We start from the raw sequence: 13925 nt of genomic DNA on the forward strand, positions 1-13925 counted from the left end.
TTATGCAAAAAGTGGCATGTAAACCCAATCCCTCCATTCCCGTGAGCAAAGCTTCAAGCCTTATTACAATATATCATCGCTTACGTTTTGGCGGATTGAGTGAGTCATTTCTTTCGTGTGATTTAGAACTTGTCTTGGGAATGCTTTTCGAGATAATAACGAAATGTTGCATAAAAATGGAAGTAATATATAGCCAAACTTAACCCTTCCCTCAAACACCATATATAACCACATACTCCACTTCACTTCAAACCTTCCCTCTTTCACCCAATACACAATCATTTACCCATAATAACCCTGTCAAATTTAGCCAACTCCCATTTTATTATTTTTATTTCCAGTTCAAGTCAAGTCTCAAGGATGACTAATGCTAGTTAAGACTTAATCTTCATATTTCGGTCAACATTTTATCAAAAAAAATCAAAAAAAATATAAATAAAAAAAAGTTTCAAGAAAATCACCACAAAATAGGTGATAAAAGGAGCAAGAATTTATGAACTCAAGACATGGAAGACAATCAAAGCTCCCGATTCAAGATTGTATATATTCCTCTTTCAAAATAAAAGAACTCCAAACCACCAATCATACCCATACCTTCACAACATAAAACCCAAAACCAACCTATATTACCTCTTCGTTTATGCAACATTTCACATTAGTTGGTGGAGAATAGATCCCACGACAAGCTTATTTTTCACAAGTTGCGTTTTGACAAGAGTGTTCATATACATACAGCATTACATGTATGATCAGATATAAAGACGAGTGTGAGTGAACATTGTGAGAACATGTAATTTTGCATAAAAAGAAACTCATAAATAGAAACCATGTTTTCCTATGTAACTACAAATATTCATACGATCTCCGATGGTTGGGTCGTTCGTGTGTCTTTCTTCAAGGCCACTTTAACTTTTGGGGGTGTTATAGCTACAGTCTCGTTATCTATTACCATTTGGAGAATTTGGAGAATTTTTATATTTAAGTTTACTTGAGGACAAGCAAAGTTTAAGTATGGATATGTTTGATGTATAATTATTTATACATCTTTATTGCCTCATTTTATACCCGATTCATGTTATTTTCGTGATAACATTTTTGAGAATCGGTTCTGATAAGCCTTTATTTGTTTTTATAGGAAAAATGAGCTTAGGAAACCAAAAATGGCGAAAAACAAAGAAAAGAATCAAGCAAAATGAAAGTCTGTCAGCTAAGCATGGGCCAACCTCAGCCAGACATGCCCCATGTCCATATGAAGATACATCAGCTAAGCATGGGCCATTCCTCAGCCAGACATGCCCCACGCCTCCTCAGAAGATGACAAACAAAGTACACAGTACATTGTCCCCCTTTTTGAAGGCACGCAGGGTCATGCCTCACCAGACATGCCCCATGCCAATCATGTCTGCCAAGAAAGTACAAATCAGTATCATGCGCATTTAATGGTTGAGGGACCAGCACAGGCCATGCCTTACCCAAACATGCCTCGTGCCTAGCTATATGCCAAAGAGTACATCATGGAGCACGTGGTGTACTACATGGGGACCAACATGGGTCATGCCCTACTAAGCATGGGTCATGCCTTGTGCACAAGTGAGCCTATATAAAGACCATGCATGTTGCTCATTGAGGGGGCACAATTTTGGAGAAAAACACACCCATTTTCACTCTCATAATCCATAGAAGTAAAGAAATAGAAGCTCTTGAACCTTCATACAACATCAAGAAGAAATCTTAGCATCATCATAATTTTCCTTCGATGTAGATTTTTAAACGATGACCATTGACTTTAAATGACTGACCATCTCCATTTTCGATTTCCACTGTCCCGTAATCAAAAACCTTTTTTACCAAGTATGGGCCAGACCAACGAGATTTAAGTTTTCTGGGAAATAAACGCAACCTAGAGTTGTAAAGTAAAACACGATCACCCGTTTTGAAATCTTTGTTTTATTTCAAACTTTTATCATGTAACAACTTAGTGCGTTCCTTGTAGATTGTGGAATTTGCATAAGCTTGATTTCTTAATTCTTCCAGCTCATGAATTTGCATGAACCGAGTCTCGCTCGCATCGACCAAGTCAAGATTAACAGATTTTAACTCCCTGTAAGCTCGGTGCTCCAATTCCACAGGAAGATGACAAGCTTTTCCATAAATCAACCTAAACGGTGTGGTACCGATAGGAGTTTTATAAGCGGTTCGTAAAGCCCATAATGCGTCATCTAGCTTTTCAGACCAATTCTTACGATTTTGCCCGACTGTTTTCTCAAGAATTCGCTTAATGCCCCGGTTAGTGACTTCAACTTGCCCATTGGTTTGTGGGTGGTATGATGTTGAAAATTTGTGGTGGACACCATAGAGAGACAATGCCTTTTCCATCTGGGCATTGCAGAAATGTGTTCCACGGTCACTAATGAGTGCTTTTGGGACACCAAAGCGTGAGAACAATTTTTTTAGAAATTTGACAACTACCCTAGCATCGTTGGTGGTTAAACCCTAAGCCTCCTCCCTTTTCGAAACATAATCGACAGCAACTAGGATATACCGGTTTCCAAATGAAGTCGGGAATGGTCCCATAAAGTCAATCCCCCAAACATTGAAAACTTCACAGACTTGTATGGCCTTTTGGGGCATTTCATCTCGTGTAGAAATGTTGCTTGCCCGTTGGCATGCATCACAAGATTTTACAAGGTCATGAGAATCTCGAAATATGGTGGGCCAGAAGAAACCGGCATTAAAAACCTTCTTTGCGGGTGTGAGCCCATGATGTCCTCCTGTGGGTCCTTCATCACAATGTTGGAGGATTTTGGTTGCTTCATCTCCAAACACACACCGACAAACGACTTGATCGGCTCCGATTCTGAACAAGTGTGGATCCTCCCAAAAATAATGTTTTAACATCGAAAAAGAATTTTCTTCTTTGTTGATGTGTCAAACCTTTGATCATGACCCCACTTGCGAGATAGTTGGCAATGTCAGCAAACCATGGACATTCTCGTTTGTTTGGATAAACATAAGAAGTTCATGGGGGAAATTTTCATTTAATTGGGACCCCACTAATTCTTGTGAAGCTGGGCATTCCAAACGGGAGAGGTGATCGGCTGCTACATTCTCGCCTCCTTTCTTATCTTTGATTTCAATATCGAATTTTTGAAGAAGCAGAATCCATCGGATTAATCGAGGTTTAGCATCCTGTTTGCTAAAAAGATACTTAATGGCTTCATGGTCCGTGTAGACAATGGTTTTGGAAAGGATAAGATAAGAACTTATCAAATGCAAATATTACCGCCAAAAGCTCCTTTTCAGTGGTGGTGTAGTTTTCTTGAACATCATTGAGAATTTTGCTATCTAGCTTGGTTAGATTATCTTAATATTAAACATGAATGCTATATTCTTCTATTTTGGTGTATTTATTATAATTAACATGAGCTAAAACTCTTTATATCACCTTAACTCATGATGAAACTTGACAACTTTTTATGGTTGGAATTAATATATGATAATTTTATGTTAAAATAATGACTAGTTCTTGGTTATCTTTTGATGAAATATTGTGTTTAAACAATTGAAAGTAATATACAAGAATTATAAATGGTACATCTTGTTATGTTGAAAGACTCTTGATTTTATCATTTATTTATAAATGTTGTTCATGCAACTTTATAACTTTTAATCTAGAAATAGTTAAAATAATTCTTGTATGCTACATCAAAATTGGTTAAACACATATCCTCATGTTTAGATTTGAAAATTTTGAACATTTGTTATGAATTGATATTCTTGTTAAGTAATATTATAAATAATTTGTTAATACAACTATTTTAATATTACACTTGGGTTGAAAATTCATAAATCAAAGGAATACTTGAACTTGGTCTAATTTAATCAACCATAGGTGGATTATGTGTTGTTCATGTAATCTTTCCGACCGGTTGTTAGATTTGAGTTTCGTAATTGAATGATAATCTATATCTTTAAAATTCAACATAAATGTTCACTTACATTATAATATGGTTTGAGGTGATTAGTTTGTATAATTCATACTAAGTTTTCCAAAAAAATCATTTGGATGGTTATCTATAACTAGAAACTATTCTATATAAAACAAAATAGTGAATTTATCATATATTTAAGTTTACCATAATTAGGAGTCAAGTGGATTCTAAGTTAAGGTGATAGCTTCTTAATTATTGTTTATCTCCATTATCGTGTTACTTGCTTTAATTTATTGTTACGAGTTTTTTTAAAAATTAATCTTAAAAACAAATCAATTAAGCTCATTTCTCACGGTTATTATATATGCAAAGGTTTGATATTAAAATTTACGTGTCCATGGATTGATACCCGGTTCTCGCTATTATTATATTACCACACGACGGGTACACTTGCCTTTTGTGTGTGTGGTTAAGTCTAGATGAAAACCATTTTTAAAACCCGACAAAGTGTGATAAATCTTTAATAAAAATATATTCGTGCAAGTCCGAGAAAGGGATGTTATATCCTTCATTAAAAGAAACATTATAACTAGATTTGGTATCCTGTCTGAAATTTTTTGTGATAATGGATCCCAGTTTATTGGGAAAAGAACTACTAACTTTTGTGACAGTTGGGGCATCAAGATGATTACTTCTACACCAGTTCACCCTCAAGCCAATGGCTAAGCAGAATCAAGTAACAAGATCATCATCAACAACTTGAAGAAGAAACTAGGATCCAAAAACGCAAGTGGGCTGAGGAACCTCCTTATGTTCTTTGGGCTGATAGAACAATACCAAAGAATGCAACAGGCCAAACACCCTTCTCATTGGTGTTTGGATAAGAAGCAGTAATCCCTACAGATATGGTGGTTCCTACAGGCAGAACAAGCATCCGCGATCCTGAGGCTAATAATGAAATCCTTCTCAAAGACTTCGACACTGTTGAAGAGCTGAGAGACCTAGCCAAAATCAGAATGGTAGCTTATCAACAAAGGGTAGCTGGGGCATACAAAAAGAGTATAAGGATCAGAAGATTTCAAGAAGGAGATATGGTCTTGAAGAAAGCCTTCCAAAATACAACCAATCCGACAGATGGAAAGTTAGCACCCAATTGGGAAGGTCCTTATCTGATCGAGTTGGAGGCAGGAAAGGGGACATATCATTTGCTCATTATGGAAGAAAACAGGTTACCAGGAGCATGGAATGTTATCCATCTGAAGAAGTACTTTTTCTAATCAGGATCCAGTATCCTTGGAAAATCGAGCATCCATTAAGGATCAAGGATCCTAAAATTGGTAATATCTATCTAATCACTTATTCATTTCAGATTCTTATTAATTTAAGGATAATATATATTTAACATTTGTATTTTCCAAGTTTTAATTAACAATGCAGAATTTTAGTAAAGGGTTCAATGACTAAGAGGTTGGTCACCTCTCCCTCACGTTTTAAATAACTTTATTGTTTCCTTTTGCCTAGCCCACGATTAAGGTATGGCATCCGATGGTCATACCTTCCAAGGTTTAAAGGTTTTCACCTTTCTTTTAAATTAGAGTTTCTACACTCTCGCCTGGAGCGCACGCTATCCAACGTATAGTCAGGGCAGCGGGACCAGTACACGCTTAGTGGCTGACAATTTCGTTGTCTTCGGCTATATGGAGGATCCTACGATTTATGGTAGACGTACCATACCACCGGTTTATAATATTTTCATGTTATCTCAAGACAAAGGTTTCTAACATTTTCATGTTAGCTAAGGTTTTGGTGTTTTCACGTCACTCACGTTTGGGCTAAATCCCGGTTTGGGCGAGTCCCCAGTTGACATCCGTATCTTTGGGCCAGTCCCCAGTTTGGGTTTGTCCCCAGTTTTTTGGGCATGTCCCCAGTTTATTTGGGCTTGTCCCCAGTTTGTTGGGTTTAATCCCAGTTAATATCATAAGTTGTTTGCATCAGGTATCCTAAGTTCAATTATGAGGATCACAAAAGGATCAACACTTATGGATTCAAATTCCTTAATTTATTTTTACAAGGATTACAGAAGTTTCAACACTTATGGTAACCTAGGTCTAAATAGATTTTATGGTATGATTTCAATTTATCAATCTATACTTATTCGATTTCGATTTATATCTTTAAAGATATGAGGATCCAGTATTCTTAATCTGTTTTTATAAGAATTGTGTATCCTTGAAAATTTATTTCAAAACTACTAATAAATCTAAGACTACAACAGATACATTTTCGGAATAATAAATAACACGCAAAAGTTTTAAGTTATCATTATTAATAAGTCACCTAGACTTACCAAAATCCTTAACCCGGACTTCACCATTCAAAAGATGGACCATCCACCCGGGATAAGCAAGTGTTACTAGCAGTTCATGATTTGCAGGGAGAATAAAAGGTGTTGGATATATAGCCGGAAGGGAAGTTCCCAAACACTATAGATATATGATAATTATATCTAGCTTGTCAAATCTAATATGTATTTGCACGAAATTTGAATTCAAAGGCAAAATGACAGCTGTGATCTTTTCACAACCGCCATTTTGGGGGCAATTGTTAAGGCACAGAAATTTGACACTGTGGATACGTTATCCTGGCATATGTCTGGATCGGTTATCCTTAGCATGTGTTCCAGATCCTGTCAGGATCAAGGATCCTCAGTAATTGGTATTACTAACGATTGTTTCTCATGTGTTGGTTAATATTTGATAGGTATAACGGCTGGAGGACCAAGTCTACCTTACATCTCGCTTCTGGACTCTTCTAGCACGTGGTCAAAAGGTGTTGAAGGAGTTAGTGGGATAGTGGCGGATTTTTAAGACAATTTGTTAGTTGTTATTTTGATTTTATATTGAGTTATGATCAAATTAGGTCACAGACACTTACTCACGAGTTGCTCACATTCATAAACACTCTCTCAAACTCTCTCTAAGCAGTTCACACACACTTAGCTTCTTTGTAATCTTTGATCATAAACTCCAACCATTGTAACCCGATTTCTTGATTAATAAATTGGTGATAGACAATTGTCATCACCCGAGGTTTTTATGTCGGCGATCCTCTAAATATCAAGGGTTTTTCCTCGTATAAATCTCTGTGTTTATATATTAGGTATTCAATCAAGAACACCAAGTCCCACATTCACAAATTTGGTTACATTCTCCTTAGTTGATTTTTGACCAAAACAGTGTATTTTTTTAAACAAGAATGTATTTGTTTTTCGTTTTTTCATGTTTTTTTATTCGTTTCGTTGACATTTGTTTGCTTGAGTGTAATTGATATTTATATTAAAGGTGGTGTTTTTGTACATGTTTATGGAAAGTGTTTGATTTTTTTTGTGTTGTTTTGGGTTTTATGTCAAATTTAGTTTAGAAAGGGGCATGAACCTAACTTTCCTACAGTTATGGACAACTCATATATCTCACATTATACGTTGTTAACAAAGCGTGCTCTCGCCGCAACGCAAGAGGGGCAAAATTCTAGTTAATTTGTTAAGTGGACTTGGCGTTATATAGGGAATTGGCATATGGGCCCTTGTGATGTTCAACCTAAAAAAAGATTAACAACAAATAGAAGGGTAGGCTGCCGTGAGGAAGAGGGCAAATTGGATTTGAAATTCCACGGCAGATTGGAGGACGGCAGCTTTGGAGAAAAAGAACATAATTGGTGGGGGGGAGCCGCAAGAGACAGCTGCAACAAGCATATACACACACAACATTATTATTATTATTATTATTATTATTATTATTATTATTATTATTATTATAGCCTACTGTCCATTCGAGATAGAAGAAAAGAGCAAGAAAGGAGGGCGTGTTAATTCAAGTAAAGGCTTTGGGTTCACATCTACTCAACCAATCTTTATTATTATTTGGTTGGATTCTATTATATTTTTATTATGAACTCCATTATTGAACTTATTTATTTTATTGTTTTGAACATGATTATTGGCTAAACCTTTTTAGTTACCTAAGTTTTGAATAAATATTTGTTGAGTTTTGGTTTGCTTTGGGTGACTTATGTTGGATTAATATTATTGTAATCAACTTTTTGATGTTTAATAAGATGAATATGCATTCTTAATATTAATTTACTTTTATTCCATCGTTCCATATGTGTCTGTGAAAGTCTTTCATGTGTAGATGCATATTATGTTACCTACTGTGTGTTTGTAACTTGTTTATGGTTTATAGTCGATATAATCCATTGGAACTTATGTTTAAGGGTTTAGAGAAATTAAGTTTCTACCTATCTTTAGATTGAGAGGTAATAGATAGTTGGTTTGTCTTGTTCATTAGGTGGTTTGGGTATAGATTACACGAGAGTAAATTTCCCCTTATTGTCTTTTGATTTGTGCTATCCCGAGTCTTTCTGAGCATCTTTAGGTTACTACTTACGTCCCTTACACTCCCGGATGTAGTGTGATTTGTGATACTGGGAGGTGATCTAGTCATTAGAGTACTTTAATATTGTTGGAGAGAATGAGAGGTAATCCAACCAACCGGTTTGCGTTATATGTCCCTTAGCGTTTCCTTTTAGGTCGCACCCAGAGAATGATTAGGGATCCACTAGGTTGCTATAGGTGTCGTATTTTTAGATCTCGGTTCCATCACAGTTCCCATTACTGATAATCATCCAAGATTCACAAATAGGATTTCAAGCCTAGGTAACGCCTTTCTCATTATCGTTTCCGTCTAAGTCTTAAGAATTTTAAATTGTTTTTCCTAGTTTATTTTAGTTTAATTAATTAAATGGTCTAAATAATAATTAGTTTTAAATAAAATAAATAAAAATCCAAAAATAGTCTTTTCTTAATTATTACTTTAATTAGCTTTTAGAACTAGTCTCGTTAATTTAATAAGTGTCTCTAGGGTTCGATATTCTCGGTTTTCCCATAGTTATATTACACCCGATAGGTTCACTTGCTTGTTGTTAGTGGTTTGGTTTAGGGTATTCTAGGTTTTTATTACTCGTTTTGCTTGGTCATTATTTGCTAAATTTTTATATACCACTTTACGCACATCAAGTTTTTGACGCTGTTGCCCGGGACACTTGGTAATAACGAAGTGTTGAATGTGTAGTCGGTTGTGTAGGTCAAAGAAGAAATTAGTCATAGTAATGTAACATTAACAACCAGTATATTTACTATGATAAAATGTAATTGTGTTGTGTGATTAGATTGGGTAAACAAAATAAACTTGGAACATTTTTTGTGGGCAGCGTAAAAAAATAATATTTAATCTTTAACTATAGTTCGTGATAATATGTAGGATGAATAAATAATACTGAATCATCTCTTATCAAAGCTTGGTAGCAATTGCATTCTAAGTTGCGTTACCCTACAGTAAGCTATAACTTCAAATTAGTCTATCTTTTGATTTTGGTTATCTATAGAAAGTCAAAGATTATTCTATTTTTACTTTATCAGGAGGAAGACAAAGCAAGATTGGTACAAGAAACATGATTAGAAGAACTAAAGCATATTAATAATTGGTTCATCAATCAAAGAAAAAGGAGCTTGCATAGTACTCCTTCAACCTCAACCGTGGTTAAAAACAAAGCAAAACGCAATAACCAATCCACTTACCCCCACTCCACCCCATACACACGTGCGATATAATATTTGTTTTTTTCTATCCTTAAATTTTGAAAACACCATGGGATGGTGTGGTATTTTGTTATGAAACTGGTTATCTCAACTTTTGTTTTATTACTCGATTTGATTAAGCTTATTAGATAATGTGTGAACTTTGTTTAGATATGCTATTATCCAATGAGTCCTTTCAATGGTTGATTCACTGCATGTTCAATGAGTCCTTTAAATGGTTGATCCCGCATGTTGTTGACTATGAAATTTGTTTGCTTAAAAACAGGAGTTGAGATATTTTATCATCTAAACGGCTCGAATGGTTGAAAAGGTTTGATACTGCGAGTGAAAGTATATGGCATGGCATAATATTTGTTCTTTGTATTTGTGTCCCTTAATATACAATTTTACATTTTTTTTATCAACTTTGATGCCCTTTTGTAAATATGGATATGTAGTCGCAAGCATGATAACAATTTATGGATCTGCAGTCGCAAGCATGATAACAATTTGCAAGCAACTTTATTAATTTTTTAATAATCCAAGTGTTAAATTAATTTACATGTATGTGAAAACTATTTTTGTGAAAATGTGAAGTAGACTTACAGTGTTAACAACATTTTGAGGTCCAAAAAGATCCACATGTGTGTGGGAATACTGTTATTGACTTTGATTGGTCAAACTTATGGATACTACTTACTAGCATACTTGAGTAACTTATGGTACGTGTCTACATGTTTAAATCTTTACCCAAAAAAGGTTGGAAATTGAAAAAGAATATTTAAATGATACAAATTATTCTTGTAAAATGATTTCATGTAATCGGTTTAAGGTATATATCAGAAAAACTTAATTTTCTTCCATCTGCTGGTTAAAAATGAAGCCTTTAACTCACCTAATAAGGCCACTGTTTGTCAAGCTTAACCCGATTCTCATTTCTTGTATGTGTACATTAATTTTTGTTAGATTCATCATATAAGTTGTAATTATGATTTGTAATAGAATTACAACAAGTTTTTTTTTAAAGATTTTAATATTTAAAATTACCTTCTATCTTTCTCGTCTATGTTCAGACGTTCAATAGCTACGTTTATTTATATTTATTAATATGTTTTAAAATAATTTTTTCAACTCGTGTGTCACACGGTCATATAGGCTAGTTAGTTATAAAGAAACATAATTAAAAAGTAAAATACTATAATGCATCTGACAAATAAAACAATTATTTATTGTAATGTTTTCAAATAAATTAACACACATATAAATTGATAAAAGAATGAATTAAAACTTTTAAGAAGTTAAAATTTACCAAAAGAAAATAACCTCATCTTTACTATTATGTCCCTTGATTTATTTAAAAGTAAAAAATAAAAGAAATTTCTGATTGGCTGGATTGACTTTTCACACTTCTCGTAATAACTTAATTTCTCTTATAAACTTAAGCATATATATATACACACACTAGTTTTTATCTCCCGTATTACGGGGTTGTGTTTCTTTTTCGTGTCTAATATTTATATTTTTGGATTTTATTTTTTTTATTGTAATAAAGTTAATAATATACTTAGGGTTTGATGATGAAAGCGTTTCACAAATAAATGAGATTTTATAACCCGTTTAAAAGCTATGGATTTGGTAAGACCCATGACCCGCTTTTTTTTACTATAAAACTGTTACTTAATATAAATAATATCTTTTTCTTAAAAAAATTGGATATTAATTTTCAGTATATCCCTATTTTATAAGATTTTCATATCAAGGTGAGATTATTTATTAATATAATGAGATGTTATAACGCGTTTATGGTTATTTGGGTTTAGTGAGACCCATACTCGTGAATTCATGTCAAATGCATGAGAAACCTTTATTTACAAATAAAACAATCTGGTGGCTTGAAAGAATGTAAGAAGCAACCATATAGCTTTTAAGGATTTCGCATATATATATATATATATATATATATATATATATATATATATATATATATATAAGATTAAGATTCTTTGTTCTATAGTTTTTCTTTCATTTTCCTTTTTTTTACGCACAACGTATATTGTAATTTATTTGCATCCCCATATGTTGTTTAACATTATTCGTTTATAATATTTATATTTTATTTGGATTTTTAATTTTATTTATTGTAAGAAAGTTAATAATATTTTTGGGATTTGATGATAAAATGGTTTCACAAATAAATGAGTTTTATTTATTGTAAGAAAGTTAATGATATACTTATGATTTGATGATAAAGGGTTTCACAAATAAATGAGATGTTATACCCGGTTTCAAAGTTATATGGGTTTAGTGAGACCCATGACCCACTTATTTTTTTTTTCACCATAAAATTGTTTCTTAATTATAAATATTTTTTTAAATGGATATTAGTTTTAAGTTCCCTATTTTATAGGATTTTTTATATCAAATATATGATGAGATTAATTTTTAATATAATAAGATGTTATAACCCGTTTAAGGGCTATATGGATTTGGTGAGACCCATACCTACCAATACCCATGAATTCGGATCAAATGCATTAGAAACTTTCATTTAAGAATAAAGCAATCTGTTGGCTTGAAAGAATTTAGAGAGCTTTCATTTATATATTTAATATATATATATATATATATATATATATATATATATATATATATAGGATTAGGATCATGTGAGAACTATTTTGAAATTGAGAATTTTGATAATCATTTTAGACCACAAAAACACTCTTCTTAATAAAAAAAAAATTATAAAACAAAAAAAATCAAAAATAAAAAAAGTAAAAAAACCAAAAAATTTTATTTTTCATCCCGGTTTTATAAAATAAATTAAATAAATTGAAAAAAATATCGGTTTAACAAAATTATACACATATGTATAATACTTATTTTTTAAATTTTATACATGTTTTTATACACATATGTACAATTTAATGTATATGATAATGTACATATGTGCACATTACGTAACTAGAGATTAAATAAAATTAAACACATGTGTATAATACGAAGTTTTTTTATTTTATTTTTTAATTTTTTATGAAACCGGAATGAAATATAAGAACTTTGATTTTTTTTATTTTTTAAAAATTTTTGTTATTTTTTGTTTTATGATTTTTTTAAATATTTTAGAGGGTTTTTTTAGTGGTCCAAAATTGTTCTCAAAGTTCTCAATTTTCAAATGGTTCTGTTAGAATCCTTACCCTATATATATATATATATATATATATATATATATATATATATATATATATATGGTTGAGTTTATGTAAGAACCGATTTGAGTTGTAAGAACTTGAGAACACAATGTATTAATCAAATTAAAACGCGTCATCATTCTTTTAAAATAGTGCTTTTTTAACCACACTGCCGACGTGGTTAGAAAACCGGACCAGACACTGCGGTTAGGGCTAACCATGGCGTATACCATCCCAATCAATCAAATGATGGTCAACGTAACCCGCGACAATCTAATCGATCAATCAGTGTCATAAACCGCCACGTAAAGGACTTACCGTGACGGTTTAGTCTTACTTTTATAAATACTTTTTAGGATTTTTTTATCACAAATTTTAATTAGGATTTTTGATTTTTATTTTGTAAATTATTATAATATATTTAAATTTCTATCTAAAAAGTATGTAATTTGATGTTTTTATTTAAATATTTTTGTAAGATTTTTGATTAAAAATTTTAATTATAGGATTTTGATTTTTATGTTTATGTTAATTATTATAATATATTTATATTTCTATCTAAAAAATATTAAGTATTTTTATGTCTTTTATGATATATTTGATTAAAAATTTTAATTATCGGATTTTGATTTTTATGTCTTTTAGTTATTAAGTTTTTTTGAGAAATAATGTAGTTCTCACTTTGTTAGAGGTCGTAAGGTGATTTTAGTGTATAATATGAGGTATTGGCTATTTTTTTAAAAAAAATATTAAATGAAATCTACATCTTCATTTTCGTTTGATTTTTTGTGTTTTGGATTCAAGCTCTCGGCGTTTTCTTTTGGTTTGGAATATTCATATTCTTTGAACTCAATTTTCATAAATTTATTATATTATTAAACTAATACTATGATCATGTTTATCTTTACTAGTTGGTTGGATTTTAATAATTGTAACCTTACAATATTAAAAAGCATAATACCATGTCATACAAATTATAAAAGTTCTTAACGTACAAAATATTATTGTTTGATATAAAATAACAAAGTAATGTAAATCAATATCTACACTACTGTGTACCCGTCTTCGTCCCCTTCGGTGGAGGCGCCGGTGCCGGCCCTTGATGTGCTAGCCTCGTGGTCAAAAAGTGGGGGATGTAAGGTGTAATCTTCACCACGTTGTCGGCTG

At 32.3% G+C, this 13925-nt stretch overlaps 1 protein-coding gene across 1 annotated transcript; it reads right to left on the reverse strand.

Moving 5' to 3' along the window:
• Positions 1-1947: 1947 nt before the first annotated feature.
• On the reverse strand, positions 1948-2376 carry LOC143599070 (uncharacterized). The gene has a single exon (XM_077077124.1). The coding sequence runs from the start codon at positions 2374-2376 to the stop codon at positions 1948-1950; it is 429 nt and encodes a 142-aa protein (XP_076933239.1).
• Positions 2377-13925: the final 11549 nt, after the last annotated feature.

This window comes from Bidens hawaiensis, unplaced genomic scaffold, assembly GCF_021521415.1.
Source record: "Bidens hawaiensis isolate Kalapana, Puna unplaced genomic scaffold, B.hawaiensis_p1.1 tig00051455_1, whole genome shotgun sequence".
Classification (NCBI taxonomy): Eukaryota; Viridiplantae; Streptophyta; class Magnoliopsida; order Asterales; family Asteraceae; genus Bidens; species Bidens hawaiensis.